Source organism: Cryptomeria japonica, chromosome 11 (assembly GCF_030272615.1).
Source record: "Cryptomeria japonica chromosome 11, Sugi_1.0, whole genome shotgun sequence".
Classification (NCBI taxonomy): Eukaryota; Viridiplantae; Streptophyta; class Pinopsida; order Cupressales; family Cupressaceae; genus Cryptomeria; species Cryptomeria japonica.
The window spans coordinates 374,786,988-374,809,611 of NC_081415.1; the positions used below are offsets into that span (position 1 = coordinate 374,786,988).

The window sequence follows — 22,624 nt, forward strand, 5'->3', positions numbered from 1 at the left end:
CCCACTTGATTTGTGCCCTAGGGTCTTCATCCCAGAACGAATCATGCACAAGGCTTAATCATTCTTCACTGCCCAACTTTCAAAACAAACCCATATAAATACTAATTCTTCCTAAGGTTGGCTTTAGGGATTTAGCTGCCTCAAAATACAACAAAGTCGGCCAAGAGCTGTTTTAGAGAAATTATAATATTATTTAATACCACTATGCAAGCTGGCCTAAGCAAAATAATGAATAATGTCATTTATTCCTAATTTTGAAATATTTTTTATATAAAACTTATTTATCTATTCTAGAAACATTAGCAAATAAAAAGGGGCTGACTTCCTTCTAAGCGGGGACATCACACAAAAGGTGGAAATGATGAAGGTTGTACTCTTTCAAAGGGTAGTAATGTGAAAGGTTGGGACTCTTGCAAAGGGTAGACATGATGAAGAGGTGTGACTTCTCCCTCACATTGGGAGATATAAAAGGGAGAAGGTTTCATTTAAGGACATAGAGATCCATTTGGAAAATAATTTATTATTCTCAAAAGGCAGGTGACTCAATTCTTATGAAAGGTGGCGACCCTTTCACCAATAAAGTATAAAGGAGAAATCATTCCAAGCATTCAAGGATCACTTATCAATCATCACTCACCAATACATCAAATCAGCACCCACTCAATCATCACTCTTCACTCTATGAATTCAACATTCATTCAATCATCATTCACCAATATATCAAATCATCAAGTCAAAGGAAAGTATCCAATCATTCATCAGTTATTAATTGTGAATAAAGAATCAAGCAAATAAACCAACAATCAATTCTTCCATCAATTCAATCAGTCTAATATCAATCGTTTAAACATCCATCATGCAAACAACCAATATTCAAACATCAACTTTTCAAGCATCAACCATTGTATCATCAAATCATTAAAATCATCAAACATTCAAGTATTATTAAGCATTCACTCATCAATTCTTCAAAGAAATAACAGTAAAGAGAAATCAATCAACCAACAATATATATGCATATGTAATTCTAGACTCTAGTAATCTGCTCAAGAAATATTTAATAAGATTATTTAAGATTGTAAGAGGTATTTATTAACATTTATTATAGATGATTTCCTTTAAGTAATCTATTTTGAATTTATAATAATATCTTTCAAATAGGAAGGATGGCCAACCTTTTGAGTTCACGAGATATTAAGCACGCCACCACAAGATGGATGGACTAGAAATCCTGCTATACTCATGGGCCAAGAGGTGCTGAGTACTAGAAGTCCAATAATGTCGTTGAGCTTGAGTATCTTATCAAGCACACCACCCCAAGATGGATGGACCAGAAATCATGCCATGCTCGTGAGATGGGAGGTGAAGGAGCAATCTTGGGCTTGATCAAGGATGGTGCTTCTCTAAGGTGGATCGAGGGATTGAGTGGATCTGAGATCCTGCCCTGTTCATGGGCTAGGAGGCTAATGAGTGCTCCTAGGCTTGAGGGACTTTTCAAGTATGCCACCTCAAGATGCATGCTCGTGGGTCGGGATGCGTATGAGTGCTCATGGACTTGGGGGTCTTCTCAAGTACACCACCTTGAGATTGATGGACAAGAATCCAGCTGCACTTTTGCAATACAATGACAAGCATCCTTGAGATTGTGGTTTGCAAAAAATTGCAATGAATTTGTAATATGGTTACTATGAGAATATGCCTTGGAATAGTTATTAAAGCTATTGAGGTATTTTGATTCAAATAGGAAGGATGACTATATGAATTTAGATTTTATCATGGATTATTAATGCTTAATGATTTTTATGTCAGTTTCTAGTGATTAATACTGTTTGCAGGACGTAACCCAGGATTATTATATAAATGGTATTTCAAATTGGTAATTTTATGTTCATAATGTTTTGTATTTCTTATTTTAATGTGGAATTGCTATTTTAGGGTACAAATCAGTAATATCCCAAATGGGGACATTACAAACACAAATACAAAACCACCATCTTGAGAGGAAAGATTGGAAATGTGACAAAGGTCACAAGTTTGCCCCTTTCTGGTGAAAAGTAAGACCAATAAGTAAACCAAAAGCAGAACGTAGTGCACAAGGTGGTAGAATTGTGCTACGTGGTGCTATTCCATTGACTAATCCAAATATAAATTGGATAAGTAAAATATGGGGAATAATAGCCTTAAAATAAAGATAGATACACCATGAGAAAGTTGATATTTATCTGCCTATTGTCCAACACTTGAAAAAGTCCTTTATAAATGAAACATTGAGAAAAACAATAAAAGACATATACTTTGAGAGACATCAAGACCAGGGATGGTTACGACCTCAAAGTTGCAAAGGAATAACCAAAGTAGGCAAAAAATAACTCAAAATTAATGGCTAGACACAAATTTGGGAAATTTGGGTGTGTTGATCACACCAAAGCTTTGTATGGCATGGGTACTATCAGGACTCTACTCTATAAGTTAGCCTTGCCTTTTTGTATAACTCCAGATGCTTGAAAACTTCAGTTCACGTGCTTTCAAACAATTAGATTGTCACGCCCTGCCATGAGGCCCAGAGGACATAACAACCAAGAACACGAAAATGCGAATAATTTTTTTTTGAATCAATCAATATAACATATACAAATGCCAAAATACAGTTAAACAAATGAATCATTTAACAAATGTCTTCAAGGCCCCATAACGATGTTACACAAGGTTATACATCATCTCAAATAATTACAAGGAACTGCTATGAATTACATTACATAAAAGTACATGGATACAAGATTCTTGTTACAATGCTCGAGAATTTACATGAGAAATACATATACAAAATGATAGATCCATAATATACAAATCTCCAAAAGTCCCATGTAGGGGAGTATACATAAATTTGGTACATCAGTGATGGTCTTCAAATCTTCTCCGAGCCAACTCGATCATGAAGCTGAAAGGGCCAAACCCAATGGGTGTGAAAAACACTCCACCCAACCATGTGGCACCAAATAGGCCCACTCCTCGTGCTAGGAGGTACCAGTCAAACCCACCAGGAGGAAGCGAGATATACAAGGGTACCGACATGACTCACCAGAGAACAACATATCCAAACAATCAAGGAATCAACAAAACTTAACGAGCAAGAGGCTCACAAGAGAATATATAGAAGCACGTGAATTACAACAACACACAGAAGCTCGAACACATTCACAAAGGCAACAAGCATGAGAATACAACCACTTCCAAAAACTCAACAACAGACGGAAGGATAAAGATACGGGTTACCACTAGGTTGCAAGGGAAGAGTGTCATCACTAGGATGTTATGGGTTACCCTGGTAGATCTTCACTAGGTGCCGACCCCCGTCCTGGGTTACCCTGGTGATCTCTCCCGACCCCCGACCCCCATACATTCACTAGTGGACCACACCAACCTTTTGAGGAGACAAGGCTGGTGGAAGCCATTCCAGGCCCTTCTCCACTTACCCTCAAACCTGTACGAGTGTTTGTAAGGTAAGGAGGCATCAAAGAATTATCTTATTTAGAGTGATCTAACTACCCAACCAAGTTTGTTAATTAAGTTATCACTTGTTTACCAAACTTCTGTTGGGTTACCCTGGCGACCACTTTGGGTCCCGACCCCCAATAGAAGCCACTCTCCCTACTTGCACCTAGGATTCAAAGTAAACTCAAGGTCATGATAACAAAATCACAAGATGATGGAACTCCAACCATAATACGACTCAAATTCGCATGTTAGTAAAGATTCCAAAAGAGTACAACAAAAGGGCTAGGAAGGTACATCTAGCACACTAAGGTCCACTGATCCAAATCATCAGGAAATGTTGTACAATATTGCTCTACAAGGGAGACTTGACTATTAGAGAAGCCTTACATGGTGCCAACCACAAAACATTCAAGGGTCTATGGAAGGCACAAAAAGAAAACAACATAATCCTAGACTTTGGAGTTTAAACTTTACACAACAAGACTAAACAATTCCACATATATAAACATGTTCCACGAATTCTCTAAGCCACGAAAATTCAAGAACTTCTAGTCTTACATTTAAATCAAAGAGACCAACTTTATTCCTATACACAGATTACGCCCATAATTTAACTTTAAATAAAATCCAAAATCAAATCCTAATCATTTACTCTATCTAAACAAGCTAATTCATTTATTACATTTAGTTCACTTCTTTTAAATCCAAAATATCAATAGTTCATTTGATTCACACTACACATTAACAACTAACCTTGGAATGATTAATTCATTAAGATATCGAAGTACATTTCCACAACTCAAGACTAAAACAATAGCAAATAAGAATGGATTAAAAGCTCAAATTTGCAATATACATTTATTTCTACACTCAAATCGTGTCCCAAATTAAACTGAATTTTATAATACAAAACTGAATGTTTGTCTTAATCCATAATTAAAGAAGAAAAGAGCTTTTTGAATATCAATATAAAGATGAGAATCGTAACTATATATATATATATATATATATGCACATATATATATCGGATAAATGAGAATCGAATAAACTGAATCAATATTTACATATCATTTAAATGAAACCAATCAATATTATCATATGATTTTTATGCGAATCGTATCTAACAAAATCAATATAAAAAATGAACCGGCTAATATATATATAAGGACTGACAAAATGTTCATTATTAAACGAACCATTGCACATCACAGAAAAGTTAGGCCAGAGATTTAAACACGGCGAAGGCATGAAAGCACAGGGAAATGCCATGGCTTGTGGCACCCACAGCCGTGGTGGCCACAGTCTGTGGTTTTCACAGCCGTGGTGACCATGAACTATGGTGGCCACGAAAGGGGGAGAAGAGCGGGAAAGGTTGTGGGTAGAGCTGTGGCTCCCCACACCATATCCACCACACAATCAATGCCATGGAATCATACGAATAACCCGAAACATTAAGCAATTACCACGCGATAAAATACGATAAAATGCAAGAGGGTATATATATATATCTGTAAAAAGAAATCAGGAACAAAGACATTAAATCAGGGTTACCCGGGGATGCGTCCCCGACCTGAAAACCCCCGTCCCCGTCCCGGGGACGTTTCGGGGACTCGGGGACGGCCAGGGGACGTTTCCCCCCGTCCCCAAATTGGCTCTTTTTTTTAGGGGACGTCCCCGAAACGGGGGGACGCCTGCCCTAGTTCGGGGGGACGTCCGTACGTCCCGGGGACGGAAGGGGACGGCTGGGACGTCCCCAATCCGTCCCGGGGACGCCCAGACGTCCCCCATATTTAAGGCCTTTAAAAAATATAAAAAATATTAAAAAATTGAAATTTTCAATTTTTTTTTTTAATTTTCTAATATTGGGCTTTTTATTTAGTCAAATTGTTATTAATAATATTAAAAATAAAAAAAATTAAAAGAAAACAATAAACATTAATTAAAAATAATTAATAAATTTTAAATTTATTAATTTAATCGATTAATTGAAATTCATAATTAATAATTATTAATTTTATAATAATAATATATATCAAACGTTTAAAATTTTGATTAATTCATATTATAAATATAAATATTAAATATTAAATATTATTATATTAATTGAAATTCATATTATAATTTATAAATTAATAAATATAAAATTAAAATATAAAAACGTAAATTTATAACTTACGTCTTTGTTTAAAAATTAATATAGGACTGAAAGGTTAAGAAATTTAATTGTATAATTAATAATTTATATGATATATCATATACGATATAATCATATATGATATATATCGTATATGATATATATCATATATGATTATATCGTATATGATATATATCATATATGATATATGAATATCGGCTATCGCAGCACATAGCACAAAAAGTTAAAACTTAAAACCCAACGCAAACTGCCAAGGCAAATACTGAAATACATAACGATATGAATATCGTTAAAATTTTTAACGGCAAACATAAAAACGCCCTAAAACGTTAAAAATGCCCTAAAACAGTAAAACGTTAAAAACGCCCTGTTTGTGCAGCCCGCAGCCGACGGAAATAGGACAGGTTTGGAGCTTTGGTGGAGACTTTTGGTGGCATTTGCAGGGTTTTGACAGCCACAGCAGATTGAAATATTTTTGGGGGGGGCATTTGCAGGGTTTTGACAGCCACAGGTATGTGATTTTTAATTTTTTTTGAAGGCTTTTGTTACTTTGTATCCATTCAACATTAACAAATAACAAATTAAAATTTAAAAACTAGATTCTAGTTTTAGGGCATATATTCATATTGTTAATTATTATAATATTATAATTAAATATTAATAATCTATTAATCAATTTAATCTTTTAGCAATTAGCATATATTATGAGAAATGTCTGATTTTTTCTTTTTTTTTTGGTATTTTATCAGTTCATTCAAAGAATCAAAATACAAAACAATGAGCAGCCATGGGAGTGACAGTAGTACTGACAATGAAGTGGAAGTGGTTGGTGGAAATACAAGTGAAAGTGTTGAGAAATCTAGAAGTAGTGGGCAGCAACCTAGCATATTTAAATGCTCTTCAAAAATTATGGAAACATATGCAAAGGGCCCTTTAAATAAAAACAAACCTCTTCTCCAATATGTTACACCTAGGCCTAGGGGTGAAGGGAAAAAATCTTCTGGAGGTAGTAGGGTGTGGGATTGCCATGTTTGTTTGAAAGATTTTAGGGGCAGCTACACAAGGGTAAAATCTCACTTTTTGGGTCTTCCATGCCATGGGGTCACATCTTGTCCAAATTTAAACGATGAGGAGAGGGTAGAGTGTCATAGATTGCATATGGAGGCAGAAATGGGAAAACAAGGTGGTGCAGTCCCAACACCTTCTTTTGCATCTTCACAAGTATCTAGGCCTACGACATCCACTATTAGTTGTAGTCAAATTGGGGCAAGAGGAAAGAGGAAGATGGGTAGTGGGAAGGGAGGGTCAGTAGAAGCTTTGTTTAATGTAAAAGGACGTGAAGCTTTAGAGTCATCTGTAGGTAGATTCTTTTTTGCTAATGCCATCCCATTTAATGTGGCACGCTCCTCTTACTTCAAAGAAATGTTCATGGATATAGCCAATTTCGGTCCCACAGCTACCCCCCCGGGAGATCATAAGCTACGGACTACTATCTTAGACAAAGAATATTCCAAGATTAATGTGTTAATGGAGGATATGAAACGAACTTGGATGAGGACTGGTTGCTCTATTGTGAGTGATGGGTGGACTGATGTTAGACATCGTCCACTCATCAATATCATTGTCACATGCCCTGCTGGTTCTTATTTTCTAAAAGCTGTGGATTGTTTAGGGAAGCGTAAGGATGCAGAGTTCCAGTTTAGTATTTTGAGAGATGCCATAGAGGAGGTTGGGGCAGCTAATGTTGTACAGGTGATTACTGATTCAGCACGTGTGTGCAAATCAGCTGGTATGATGGTGGAGGGTGCTTACAAGCACATCTTTTGGACCCCATGTTGTGTTCATGCATTAAACAATGCATTGAAAGACATAGGAAAAATAGATTGGGTGAAGCATGCGGTGGAAGAAGCTAGAGACATTCAAATGTTCATTTGCAACCACCACACCTCACTTGCTCTCTTTAGATCATTTTCAAAGAAGGAGTTCCTCAAACCCATTGAAACAAGGTGTGCTACTGCTAATGCCTCTTAATATTGTATCAAACTTCCAATTTTGTATTTTAATTCTCTTTGAATAAAATATAGATATGCCACTTATTTTTTTATTATTTTAATTTTAATGAATATAGGTATGCTACTTACTTCATCTTGTTGGAGAGGATGCTTGAGGTGCATGATCCTCTACAGTTGATGGTGGTGAATCCTGAGTGGACTAGATGGCGGGAATCAAACTCTACTGAAGGAAAATCTACCAAACAAAAGATCCTTGATGACAATTGGTGGTCCACTGTGAGGTAAGACATTGCCGATTTTATTATTAAATTGTTGATTGTTTTAAAAAAATAAAAATTAGATTGCTGATTTTCATATTCTAGTTTTAATATTTTGAACTTTGCACTTGCAGATACCTTTGCTCTATCATTTCTCCTATTGTAGATGTCATCAGATATGCTGATACAGACTCTCCTAGTCTTGGAGAGATATATGAGACATTTGACAGTATGCTTGGGAAGATTAAGCAAACAATTTCGGATAAGGATCCTACTTTGGAGTTCTATGAGCAGCATATCAGGCCCATTGTGACACGAAGGTGGAACATAATGAACACCCCGCTTCATATGGCAGCCTATGCATTGAATCCGAAATGGTATGCACCAAGGGATGGAAGGGTGCTTCCATGTGATGATGATGAGGTTTTAGATGGGTTCACACGGGCAATTGATAAGATATATACAGAGGAGCAGGCTTCCATACTTCGTGCACAATTCCTTGACTTCACAAATCTTCGTGGTCCTACATTGAGTAAACCACAGGCGAGGTTGGACATAGCCATATTAGCCCAAAAAGACCCTATTGGATGGTGGACATGGCATGGGAGAGATACACCACAATTGAAATCGCTTGCCACTCGCCTACTTTCACAGGTTGCTAGTTCCTCTGCTGCAGAGAGGAATTGGTCCACATATGGCTTTATCCACTCTATCAAGAGGAATAGACTTACCTCTAGACGAGCGGAGAAGCTGGTAGCTGTGCATAGTGCTCTTCGACTTCAGGATCGACAGACTCCAGAGTATCGACAGACTCCAGCTTTGCGATGGGATGTTGATCCCGAAGATGTGGCCCAGGTTGATGAGGAGGAGACAACATAGGGATTGGTTGGGATTCCATTGGATGAGGTGGATGTAGACCATGACAGTGGGAGCGACTCAGAGGACTTTGATTTTGATGCAATGTTAGGAGAAGCAGTTTAGGGGCAGCATTATACTTTGCTTTTTTGTATTTAGTTTCTGTTTTACTGAGTACTATTTTGATTTTCATATTGTAATTGACAATGCAACTATATGGCAGCAGTGTAGCCTTTGGGCATTTTGACATTTTGTATGTTATTTCTTTAAAGTTTAATATCTATTATGATATGCATATTGACAATGTGAATGAACTGAAATTCTGATTTATGAATGCATAATTCCATATTGATATTGTCTATTGACTATAATTGAGTATTAACAATGTTGTATGTTCAGAATTTACATTCTAAAATGTTTTCAACTTTTCATAGTATCATACACATGCTATATCCATGTTTTCATATGAATATATAATGTATATAGTATATAGTATATACTATATATGCATGCTTTATCCATGTTTTCATATGAACGTTTAGAATTTTGAAATTTTCCTATATATTTTAAATTTTTCCTATATTTTATATAGCCGTCCCCTTTGCCGTCCCCTGCCGTCCCCAAAATTGGCAAAAAAATTTGCCGTCCCGGAAACGCGTCCCGCCGTCCCCTACCGTCCCCGTCCCGGAAACTCGGGGTAACCTTGCATTAAATATATAGACTGAAAACACAATAATTCATGTATTCGATTTCATAGATAAAGAATCACAGAATGCTTAAAATCTAAACAGATTCAAATTCATCAATATCAAAATCCTTTCTTTTCCCCGGATATCCAATTGATCTAGAAATTAAAATTACAAAATGAGCCACTAAACCAGAATTAATCCCATGATCAGACATATCCATATATTCTTGATTTGATAGAAAGAGAACAGTCAACTGGTTTTTAACAGAATAACACGGTATTGTAACATGCATAAATAAAAAGACCAGAAGCCTACCTTATTCGCTACCAGAAGATCAATACAGAGGACGAAGCTGGAAATTTTCAGAGATTCACCACACAATTCCAATATCCACAGGAGCTTCAACAATCTTCCACACAAAATTTTAGAGCAAAGCCCCCAAGAAATTTCATAAACAAAATCCCCAAAACCAAGAACAATTTGTAGGAAGTTTTTTTTCATGGCAGAGCCTCTTTCCCAAAAAGCAAAGAAACCCAAAAAAAAATATCCTTTCAAAAATGTAACTCCCGACATGCAGATTCCTCCACATTAAAATTCATTAATTATTTTATTTATTAATTTGTGACTTCCACTCACATGCAAAATATTCTAATTAAATATTATTTCTTTTCTTTAAAATTGATTTTTTAAAACAAATAAGAAATAACTGTATTTTTAATAATTTAATACAAAAGTAATGAAAATACTAAATTGAATATTTATAATTTTCTATTCAGTTAATCCTTCAATTTATAAAATAATCTAAGCCCTCAAGTTACTCAATTAAACAAGCCAAATGATTAATTATAATTAATTAATCTTTAAAAACACAATTACTCCTTTCGAATTAATTAAATAATTTAAATCTTAAAGTACCACCAATTCCAACTTATTAATTAATTAATCAACCGCATCCCAAATACTAAGGGGGGGTAAAATATTAATCATTTCACAAAATTATTGACTATAAGCAAGAGCAACAATTTACGACAACTCAAAACACTGAGTACCAACAAAGGGTGACAACTGACAAGACCTGACAAACAAGGAACTAGGGTGCCTGACGGGGGTCTGACTGATATCTCCTTGTCCACTTTACCATTGGGTTGGAGAGCACGCTCAGACTTGAAGATTCAGGTGGAGTCGATGCTCAGTACCTGCAGCTGCATAAACAAACTGTTGAACATGCATATATATATGATCCACAAAATATCATACCGTGAGTAGGGAATGGAAGCGACGTAGCTTGCCCGTAGAGAGTAGTGCGGCGCTTTTCCCTCTCACCCAGGCACATCAAACATGGAAACAGTGCACATCAAGTCAGTATACATCGATAAATATAAAGAACTCATAGATAGACTAATCCAATAATGAAATATCATATATGAACAACATCTATTAATCACATCATAAACTACATCATATGATTCCATTGAAGACGTTACTATACAAACACTAATCACAACCACATAACAACATTAAAGATGAATGATCAAAGCAGATGTACATCTACGAATTACGAGAATACTCCATCTATAATCATCTAACTCATAGAGTGAAGGTACATCGAATAACATCACATGCTCAAACATCATAATTCTAACCATCCACATAACAAGAAACATCATAGTCATATGGAAATCTAGGAAGCATAGACAAGCATCACAATCCAAAACCAAAATCGACCAACACCAAAATAAGGGTCTTACCACACAAAACACAAATCACAAGGTTTGACAAGCCAAAAGAGGGAGAGGCACTACAAAGATCACCATGGCATAAAGCTTTCATAATTATATTCTTTTGGCTCATTATATAATACGGCCTCCTGGAATTTTTAGTATGATAAAGGGCTTATAACATATAACAACGTCAACTTGGTTTATGCTTGTTAAATTTCTTAGCCTGTTTATGTAATGTCCCCTACTAGGAGGTTGCCAATTTCCCAATAATCAACACCCATTACTTAATCTTATCATGCCTTAAATTAATTTGTTAAACTAGATAACCATATTTATTCATAGTATATTTGATAGTGGCTATATTCAAGCCCCAATTCTTACTTCCTTTCTAATACTCAACCCTGGATGGGGATTTACTTGTCTGATGACACCACCTCCATAACTGGGCCCAGGTTTCAGGAACATCCTTCCAGATCACCCTTGGGGCTCACCTAATTTGGGATTGATTTACTCCGCCTCTCTCTAACAACACCATGCCTCTCCTTATGGTGGGGGGCAATAGAAACGATTAAGTAATTGGGCTGTGAATATAATAGTCCTTCATGTACTATGAATGCATATGAAATTAAGTATGACTGTCATACATATTGCAGTCTATATTAATATTACCATTAAATTCTGCATAAGAACATTATCAGGCTTCATATATTGAGCATACATATTAAGCACTTCCCCATGCATACCTGTTGTGACCATTTCACACATCGCCCCATTAAAATGGGGACCCCCTCTTTTTGCTTTTGTTTCGCCTGTTCTTCTCTCTGCTCTTAGGGTTTTGATTAAGTGAGTAAGTTGTCTAGACTAGGGTTAAGCCTTAGGGGTTTCTATTGGATATTTTCAGGTCGAGTCTAGTCAAGTTTTTGAGGGTTATTGAGCATCCTCCCGAGGGTTGCAAATTTTGAAATAGGATGAGCCTGTCAGGAAAGTCAGGTATGTCTCAGGATAGGTCCAGTCAGGGTTTTTGAGGGCACATTCAAATTTTGTCTAAGTGTTAGCATTTTAATGATGGAATTGTGCATTTTTTTGTCTGCGTAATTTTTGACCAAATTTTTGGTGGCTTGATAACCGATTCCTGGCCTTGGAAATGACCTAATTATGCCTTGTGAAGTGACTGAAGACCTAAATTTTGGATATTTTGGCTTATAGAGGTGAATTCGCTCCTGTCCCTCTCCCAGGGACCAAGGCGAAAATGATATTTGGTGCATCTTGGTTATTGACTTGTTTTAATTATTTTGTGCAGGGTCGCCAGGGGATATGATCGGACGTGAATTGAAGATTTTGAAGATTTTGAAGACTCGAAGATGATGATTTTGAATGATTAAGACAAAATCGCTCCCGTCCTCCACTGAAGGACCAAGGTGAAATGGCTTATCAGGGTCATTCTTGGCCTTGATTCGTCAAATTTGAGCGTCGAAGGCACAAGGAAGGATGAAGTGAGCGTAATTGAATATCCAGACTTAGTCAAAAAGCAAAGAAAGGTTGAACTTGTGGCCTAGAAAGATAAATCGCTCCTGTCCCTCACTGAAGGACCGGAGCTTGAAATCCAAATTTACATTACCCTTGCAAGATTTAAGTGATTTCGCGATTTGAAGAGGACAAGGGAAGTATGTTTTGCTCGTTGAATATAACTTAAGTGGCCTACGAAGGAGAAAATCAACCCAAGTTGCAATAGGCGCTCCTGTCCCTCTCCAAGGGACCATGGCAATTTTCAAAGGATAGCTCCTGTCCCTCTCCAAGGGACCATGGCAATTTTCAAAGGATAGCTCCTGTCCCTCTCCAAGGGACCAGAGCGATTTTCCCTCAAGACAAGTTTCTGGCGAAGGAAAAGCAAGTTTTACGTTTGAGATGGGTGAAGGAAGGCGTAATCAATCCGTTGAAGATAATTTTGAAAGTTAGCAAAACACAAGTGAAGCCCATAATGGCAAGGGCGCTCCTGTCCCTCACCCAGGGACCAGGGCGAAAATACATTATCAAGTCTTCCCTTCCAAATTTGGTCGAATCCAGGCCAAGGCACAAGATGGCGATGATACTTGGAATGCTTCAAGGAAGGACGAAGTTGCAAAGACCACATGACTTGATGAAAATGGCTAGGGCGCTCCTGTCCCTCACCAAGGGACCAGAGCGAAATCTTCAAGTATGCCTAATTTTAGAATGCCACTTTCGTTTCAAACACTCAAGATGGAATAAGCAATAACGTTTTTCGCCTTGAAGGTAATTGGAAGTTGATATGATCACGAATGTGTGCTATAATGCAAAAATCGCTCCTGTCCTTCACTGGAGGACCAGGGCGATTTCTATAGAATCAACCATTGTCTTCGAGACCACGCCAAAGCAAGGTTGTGCAAAGTGAAAGATGCCTTTTAAAGGACGATGAACAAAGAATCAACCCCAAAAATCAACTATCTTAAGCAAAAATGCAAAAATCGCTCCTGTCCTTCACTAGAGGACCAGGGCGAAAATCTTAAGAGGAACTCATTTTGTCTTAAGAAAGCAAGATGAACATGCATAGAACGAACAAGGAAGATCATTGATTGCCCTGCAACACGAATTGACGATTGGAAAAGACAAGGACAAAGGACAAAAGGTAAAATCGCTCCTGTCCCTCACCAAGGGACCAGGGCGAAAATGTTTTAATGCACACTTCTTCCAAAAAGGGAATGAATTGAACTCAAAATTCCAAGCGAAAATGCCATTTTGGACGCCCAAGAAAAGACTTTGAACGTGAAAAGCAAGAAATACAAGATCAAAAATGAAGGGGCGCTCCTGTCCCTCTCCCAGGGACCAAGGCGAGGTTCTTACAAATCAATATTTTACCATGCCTAGGCGCCATTGTCCTCTAAGAAACATTAAATGCCAATTTCGCTAAAACTCCAAAATATTTAAAAAAATTAAATTGGCATTTAATAAGGGCGCATATCATTTAATAATTAATTTAAGCCTTTAAAAAATCGAAATTTTTTAATAATAAAGGCATTTAAAATTAATTATTATTAAATTAAATTCAAAAATAGAGCGCTTGGGGTATTATTTTAATATTTTTTATAAAGTCGGCCTCCTCTTTTATTTAATTTTTATTTTTTTTTGCCTATTTTCCAAGTCGGCCTATGGACAATTGCAATGATGAGCGCCTATATAGTTGTGGTGTTTTGAAGCATTTTAAATCCATCATTTAATCATCTATCCAAGTGCGATTTGGAGAAGCAAGGAGGAGTGCGAAATCTGGTCTAAGAAGGAGTGCGAACTTTGTTGGAGGCTAGAGGTGGAGCGAATTTTCCTCAAGGCATTGAAGACAAAGGTGGTGGAGTTGAGGCTCGTGAGGAGGACCATTTTGTTGAAAGGAGGTGCATTTGCTAGAGGACTTCGATCTTCATTTTACCTAGCGAATTTCCTAATTTTGCATCTTTTTTAGAGTTAGTTCTCAGGAAGAGGTATGGCGAGATCTCCCTTGTTCAAATTTTGAAATTTTGAATTTCAAATTGCATAGTTATATTTAGGAAATGATAATTCAAAGATTTATCATGAAGTTTCCTAAATTTAAAACTTAAATCCAGTCTATATTTCTACGTTGCAAAGTATATTGCTCATTATGAAATGTTGTGTAGGTGTCAAGATGGCGACCCCAAAGGCAGGAGCATCCACCAGTCGTCCAGCCCTCATGAAGGAAGATCAAAGGAATGAAGAATTGGAGACCAAGATCGTGTCAAAATGGAGCAACATTGGAGATACCAACTTGGGAAACTTCAGTGTGAAGAAGTTTCGAGAGGTCCCTTACATTGGAAAGCCATCACCTGTCGCAAGGAGAATAATTGAAAGTGGCATTATCAAGGCGGCCGGCTTCCCTCCAGCAGTCCAGTGCCATGAGCTGATGATCGAGTGTGCCCGCCATTATGACCCGCAATCAAGATCAATCGTGTCTAAGGAAGGAAACACTTTGGCTTACCTTTCAAAAGAGGCTATCAGTGAAGCTCTCCATCTGCCAGAACATAAAGATATGATTTACAAAAGCTTGGAAGGAGCTAGGTCCATGTACGAAGATGATCCAGACACTTGCTTGAGCATCATCAATAAGAATTGGTTACTCAAAAGTCGTCCTCGCCTGAGCAAGATTCCAAACACACCACATAGGATTGACTTCCAGGAGGAGTACAGAGATTTGATAACTTTACTCAATCGAGTTACAGGGGCTCCTCAAGCCTTCTATTTTGAGAAGTGGATGTTCTACTTCATCCAAGTGATAGTTCAAGGGAAAGGAACAATTCATTGGGCTAGAATTATTAGCCATTGCTTGGACGTGCAGTTGAGAAGACTGAAGGCTACCAAGTCATTCCACATGAGCTCATACATCATATATGCCTTGATCAGGAGTTTTGAATATGCAGAACTACCTCACAGAGGGGCGATCGGAAGAGGACCGGGGGAAGTCAGAGTTTGTGAATCTTATGTTCATTTGCATCATCCACCTGGAAGTAACTACAAGTTAGTTAATGATACCTTCACGATGAACATCACCAGGACATTGCAAGGTGGGATTCACAACCGGATATCTCAAGATGCACAGGAGCTTGTAAAGAGGTATGGTGCTTGGTTTATCCAATTCCAGAAGTTTACATATATTAGAGTTCATGGGTGTCCTTCACCTCCATATATGTTGCCAAGATATCCGACAGACAGAATAGTGTTACTTGAGGTGACTAGGCAGTTGGTGGCTTATGCAAAGGCATTCAGACACAGGCATGGAAATGGAATTCCTGTGCCTATTATTCTAGGGAATTCAGTTGAGGTATGTCCTAATGCTCTAGCCATGGATGATGTAGAGAAAGAGTTGGCCTTATATTCATTTTCATTCTTTGCCTTGAGAGAGAATTTTGATCCTTATGGATATGTAGAAGAAACAGTTGGTAGAAAGTACAAGCACGAATTTCAGATAGAGGACTTTCTGATGAATCTCTCAAGTGATTTAGAGGTGAAAAGAAAGATGCATTCCAGATTACCTTTAGATCTCATCAGGAAATGCAAGGTTTACAGAGTGGCCGATCAAGCCCAGGACAGTGGCAGACATCTCCAATCATCTTATGATCGAGAGGACAAAACAGTGAAGATAGATTGGAACGAGCCTGAGATTACAGACTTGAGAACTTTGATGGCTCCGGTTTTGTCTTGTACTCGCAGATGGGTGGATATACAACATCAAAAGTTGAGAGAACAGAACACATCGATGACTTTTACTTTGGAAGAAAGGCCAGGGGAAGGAGGAGCAAGCACAAGCGAAGGCAATCCTCATCCTAAGAGCACAAGTGAAGACAATCCTCACCCTAGATGCGTGAGTGAAGGCAATCCTCATCCTAGGAGTGCGAAGAGGAAAGAAAGACCTGAGAAAAGGGAGCCCTCCAAGAAGAAGCAAGAGGCCCACCGAGATCACTCATCTGGCACATCTTCTCGACATGAAAAAAGGACAAGTCAAGGACAAGAGAAGAGGGTACTTGAAGTTGAGGAATCTATGGAATCAATGGTCCAGAATGATAAACACGAAGAAAGGCAAGCACCTCAACGTTCATCAAGTCAATCTCCCCAAGTCAATGAGCTACATGAAGACAAGAATGATGATGAAGTGACATCTCCACTTCGAGAAGAGGGATCAGTGCCTAAAGAAATACAAGTTAGAGAAACGAGGTCCGCCATTCCAGATTGGTTAAAGGAGAGGCTAACAAGGGTGATTGTGATCGAAGATGAAGATAATGTAATTGATTTAGAAAGCCTTGTTGGAAATTCTCAGGAAGTGACAGAGAGAAGGAAGGCTACCAAAATGTCCAAGATGATCAGAGATGAGACAGGATCCAGGAAATTGCAGATAGCTACACCAGCAGTGGACAAATATGAAGGTGAAATCCTTGCAGAAGAGTATGATGTAGAAACATTTGAGCTTGGTCCACTCACGGCCGAGCAGACACTGGATGAGGCCACTGATTCATTTGAGGCACTTAAAGACAAGCTTAAAGAAGAAATGGAAAAGAATAGAAAGCTTGAGCGAGAGGTCGGTGCTTGGAGAGGCTACTTTAGCCATCTCAATCAGCCTTTGGGACGTCAGGATCCAGTAGTATCTCCTGTGCAGGCACTTCCCCTTGAATCAGTTGGCGAGGTAGAAAGAGTTAAGAGCTTGGTCCAACTTATGAGCTCTTGGATTGACAAATCCCATACCGTTGCCATTGAGTTCGCAACAAGAATGATGCAGACTACCCATCGAGCTATCCAGGTCCTTGAGATCATTCATAACCTAATGATAACAGTAGCCGCCTTTGCCCACACTAGAGATGTTATCATTCCTGTTCTGCAAGTAATCAGGCAAACACCAAGGAAGATCTTAGCACAAGAAAAGATAATGGATGGAGGAGCTCATAATTTACTCCAGTGGTCAACTCTACTTCAGATGAAGGAAGTTCTTTTCGAAGACATTAGTACGAAATGCAATCAAGTTGAGGAGGTCATCCATCCGATTCAGGACAAGGTGTTTGAGGTGTTATGTTCTATTCTTGGCAGGAGGATTGAAGATGAGACAGATGTGAATCTTCAAGAGTTGGAGGAGAAGGTCAAGGACATCTTTTGCAAAGATGAGAATGTTATCACAGATGAGCAAAGAGATCAAATGTTCGCCACTATGCTCCTGATTGAGAAAATCAAAGAACTCGAGCCTGGATGGGACATGGCTCTTCTCAAGGCTTTTGATCAGGTCATCCACTTGGAGGAACGAATGAGGAATCTTCCAGAGATTCCTATTGCTGAGATTGAAGGAATTGTGTCCAGATTCACTGCATACGCTAAGAAGGAGCATTGGAAAGGGAACAAGGTTCTAGAAGAGAGGTTGTTATAGATGATGTGGCACCTTAATTATCATTGGTCTATGTTTCCTAGATTTTTGTGCCAATTAAATATTTGGCTATGCATTTAATATTGTTCAATAAAAGGGGAACTTTTTGTAATAAACCCTAATTAGGGTTTTGGTGTCAAAATCTCAGCCGTTGATCTTCTTTTGATCTGGGCCGTTCATTGTAATTGAGGATGCTATATATACCCTCATTCATTTTCATTTTGTTGTTAGAAAGGAGATATTAGAATTAGAATTAGAGCTTTTGGAGAGAAGAAAGTTATTTTGTAGCAAGATTGAGCATTGAAGAAAGAATTTCAAGCAATTGTTGTCTATGTTGACTTTGAGATCAATAAAATATTGAAGTTATGGTGTTTTATTGCAATTCTCGTGGTTATCCTCATGGTTGTTTACTTTCTTGAATCATTCTCAGTCGAAGTAGTGTTTAAATTTGAAGGACTAAGTGTTGAGCTTGATCTTTGGTGAGATTCACGTTCCAAACCACTAGCTTCTTACTGATTGTAAGGACGCCTTGTGTGGTCAACTGGAAATATTTGGATTGCTTAAACCTTCAATCATTATTGAATTATTGATATGTACCTTCATGGTAATGTCTATGATTCTTGATGACTTGAAAATCAATAATCACCTTAGAAGATCGCATCAATCTCAGTGGAGTTGTTATTCCTTGGCAATACTGAAATTGGTAGAATCTTACCAAGTCTAGCCTACATGGAGTCATTCTTAGGATTAGATTAAAATTCATCTCTTGCAAACCTGACCTTTTGATCTTTTTGAGAACTTGTTAGTTTTAGGAAATCTATTCTTGAGCGGAAACGTAAGGCCCCTTTGATGAAACAACATTCACAACGACCACTGGTGCTTATCTACACGTAGAGACCCTACATTACAGAACCTTGGAGTCATCCTGATTGATCCTTCTTCGCGACATCTTCAGCAATCAGAGGCTTTATTCAAGAGAGGATAAGGTACCCTTGGGTATTTTATTCTGTGTTAGGCAGTGTACAAAATACATGTCAACAATACCACAACGAACAAGGATGTTACTGCCTGTAACTTAATAACAGTTCTGGTTTGATCGATGATGATGTCACTGGATGCTTTGATTCTTTTCCTTTATATCTCTCAATGTGAGGGAAAAGTCGCACCTCTTCATCATGTATGTCCTTTGGGAAGAGACACACCCTTTCGCCATTAGCACTTTTTGAAAGAGTGCAACTCTTAATTATTTTTGCCCTTTGAAAGGGACACAACCTTTCACAATCAGATCTGCACTTCTTATCTAAATCAGATCTGCACTTCTTATTCCCAAATTATCCCCCCTTCAAATGAGTTCTCTTCTCCCTTTTATACCTCATATTTGGGAGAGTCACAACTTATCATTTCATGCCTTTTAAGTTTTAACCATTCATTAACTTCAATCAAATTCTAATTATATTCCTTTATATTTTAATTTAATTTTAATTTTTATTCTTTTGTATTTTAAATTTTATTATTATTATTTATTATTAAATTATATTTCAAAATGGGGACATTACAATTTATCATGTCATAGTAAACACTGTTAAAAAATGTGAATGAAATAGGTGTGCATTTATCATAAACCTAACAATTAGATGGTAACATAATATGAAAACTGTACATAGGATTTGGATTGTTAGCCCTGAGGGCATATGGACGACATTCAATGTGGGTTCAGTGATATTTAAGATCTGATGTTTGGTTGCAGCCTAGCAACACAAATTTCTCATCCTTCCAACCATTGCTTTTAGTTTATTTTGCTAGGTAAAAGTATTTATATCATATATGTATTACTGTGATGGCTGACATAAGAATACAGTGAGTATAGACACTTGAAATTTATTGTCACTGAATTACATTGGCCATATGACTAGCATTTAACACGGGCAAGAAACATTGATAAAATGGCTAGGATGTGTATATGTTCACTTGATAAGTAAAGAAATGTATATAAAATGCAAATATCTGGTGCAATTTCTGGCTGATTCTGTGAGTTCAATATCAGCATGCACAACTTGATAAGTAAAGAAATGTATATCTAGGCCTCTGTGGCACTTGAGTAGCAAGAAACATTTATTGAACTTCGTCTGTGGTTTTTGGTTGCACTGTATTGGAGTTGGAATTACCTTGGGAGTTTGTTGGGGTGTGAAGGGGATTTACACAAAATGTCATCTAGATAACAAAGGATGTTCTAGAATGTCGTTCTGGGTTAAGGTAAAATTATTTTCATATCTCAGCATTGTGACTGCAGGAGCAGTCTTTTGACAGTTCTTGTAATGTCCCCTTATGTATATTCTCAGGAAATGAGGGAATAATTAACTAATAAATCAATTGCAAGTGACTCTTTTCAAAAAGAGTCCAATAACACTAAAAATTATGATAATTAAGGCTACTTAATTGCAAGAATGATAGATTATGATACCACTTATAATGTGATGTTCTATGATATATTACTGATCAATAGGATAGAGTATCACTGCTACCTCTGATATATCTTTTAGACTTTTGCAAGGATAATCTCTTATTCTATATCTGATCTGCACTTTTGCTATAACAATAGGACCGTGCAATATGAATTGTGTAATCAATGTTGCTGATAGCTATCTCTGATATGGCACTAAGAAATATGCTTTAATCTGCTTATATCGCTTATAGCGATTATGTATCTTGCTGTTCCCGTTTTATCTTTACGAGTATGTAATTATATATTGGTGCTGTTCCTGATTTCTGCTTGAATGTATGTGACCTGATTTTTTCCAAGAGGCTGGTGCCCAATCGAGCCAATCCAATGAAGGATATGAATATAAGTAAAAGACAAATTCTGATGATAATTTGGAAATGATATCAATCCCCTTAAGTACCTTAGGAATTTGAGTGGATGCACCCTTCCATTCTATCCTTTGATCATACCTTTTGTTAAGGATTAATCAACCTTCCTTAATCACACCTTTCCATGAATAATTGTTACTTATACAAATCGTACCTTTTATTCTTAATCGCTGCTGTTCTTATCATTAACTCTTCATTTAATAACAGATCAATAGATCAGCTACTTGCTGACTATTAACTGATTTTAGAGTGATTACAGTTATCTCTATACAGTCCGCTTCTCCTGGTGATGATATCGATATGTTTGCTGATTTCTTACTTCATGTTTAATATTACCATTCATTGCAAAAGGACTTACTGGTTGTGATAGGTGGCTCACATGGTAACATCGATATGGGATTGCTCAATACTTTCATTGATTCCTTCTTGACCAGCGATATGAATTCCTTGACAATATATATTACTCTTTGGAAGCATCAATAAGGATCTTGTACAATCGGATCTGGAATTACCACTTATGATATTCTATGTTGACTGAATTCAAATGTTCATATGAATTAGTTAGCTTAACTCAAAACCCTCATCATATGAATGGGTGGATAGCAATTGAGCATATCAAATTAATTGGTCTCAAAACCATTTTAATATTGCATCTTTTTGTCGGCTAGACTTGATGCTGGATAGAAAAATCATGAAGTCTTATAAATAAGACAATTTTCCTCAATAAGATCCTGATGCTATAGTCTTCATTGATGTAACACTACCAACTTGAACTCTTTAAATATTATGTACAAATTGTCAATTTCTAACTACTAACTACTTGAAGGTGTTCAAGGTCTGCTACCCTGAAATGATAATTTGTTATAAAGAAATGGAGATGGAAGACTCCATATAAAGGAATTACATATCGATGTTTTTAAACGAAACGATCGTGAACTAAAATGCAGAAATAGAAAGTTATTAACTTACTAAAATTACATAATGACCATTAAATAAACATTAATTACTTTAGTACACCCTTGATCACATATATGTTTTGTTGCTTTTTTGATCTTAGGTTAAGGATAGGAACATCACAGTTCATAACTCTTTTACTTTGAGAATGCTTATTGTAGCCCCCATTTTCAAGCACCCGAATTTTAAACTTTTACATCAAAGCTAATGTTGGGAAAAATGTTAATGTGTTCTTTCAAGAGTTTTCAGGATATGTGATTATGTGGTTTCAGTTCAAGGCCATCATCTCTGATTCCTATCATGTATAGTCCTGTCATGCATGGGCTGAAACACAAAAACACTTAAATAAAATTGTAAACCGCTGAGCGAAACCATCTTATAAGATTGTACACGGTACCGTTTTGAGCAACATGGCAAATTTCCATCCAAATCCTCTTCACCGTTTGTGAGATTTTAATACTTTAATTTTTGTCAGCCCCCGTTTAGAAAACATTTAAATCCTACTCTCGGGACATTTTCATGAAAAAATTTCATTGGGTTGTGCTCACCTCACTCCCTTTAGCGTCTGGTTAAAATTTCAGAGCAAAATTCCTTTCCAATCAAAAGATCTGTGCATTTTTCTAAACCAGGCTGCTGAGTTTTTAATGGGAAATATTAAATTTTTTGTCAAATAGTTTTAATATTTTAAAACTTTTG

General features: G+C 37.1%; 2 protein-coding genes across 6 annotated transcripts in view; both read left to right on the forward strand.

The window, feature by feature from the left end:
* Window positions 1–22,624, forward strand: part of LOC131069481 (ultraviolet-B receptor UVR8) — a 143,891-nt gene that overhangs the window by 35,859 nt on the left and 85,408 nt on the right. The gene's annotated exons all lie outside the window — the stretch shown is intronic.
* LOC131069479 (uncharacterized) lies at window positions 5,880–9,141 on the forward strand. 2 transcript variants are annotated; one of them, XM_058004917.2, is made up of 4 exons: window positions 5,880–6,161; window positions 6,400–7,656; window positions 7,779–7,943; window positions 8,054–9,141. In XM_058004917.2, exons 2-4 carry the CDS (start codon window positions 6,428–6,430, stop codon window positions 8,796–8,798), a joined length of 2,139 nt encoding a protein of 712 aa, XP_057860900.2. In that variant the 5' UTR covers window positions 5,880–6,161; window positions 6,400–6,427; the 3' UTR covers window positions 8,799–9,141. The 2 variants fall into 2 exon arrangements, with proteins under 2 accessions (XP_057860900.2, XP_057860901.2); XM_058004918.2 differs by lacking the exon at window positions 5,880–6,161 and having other exon boundaries at window positions 6,365–7,656.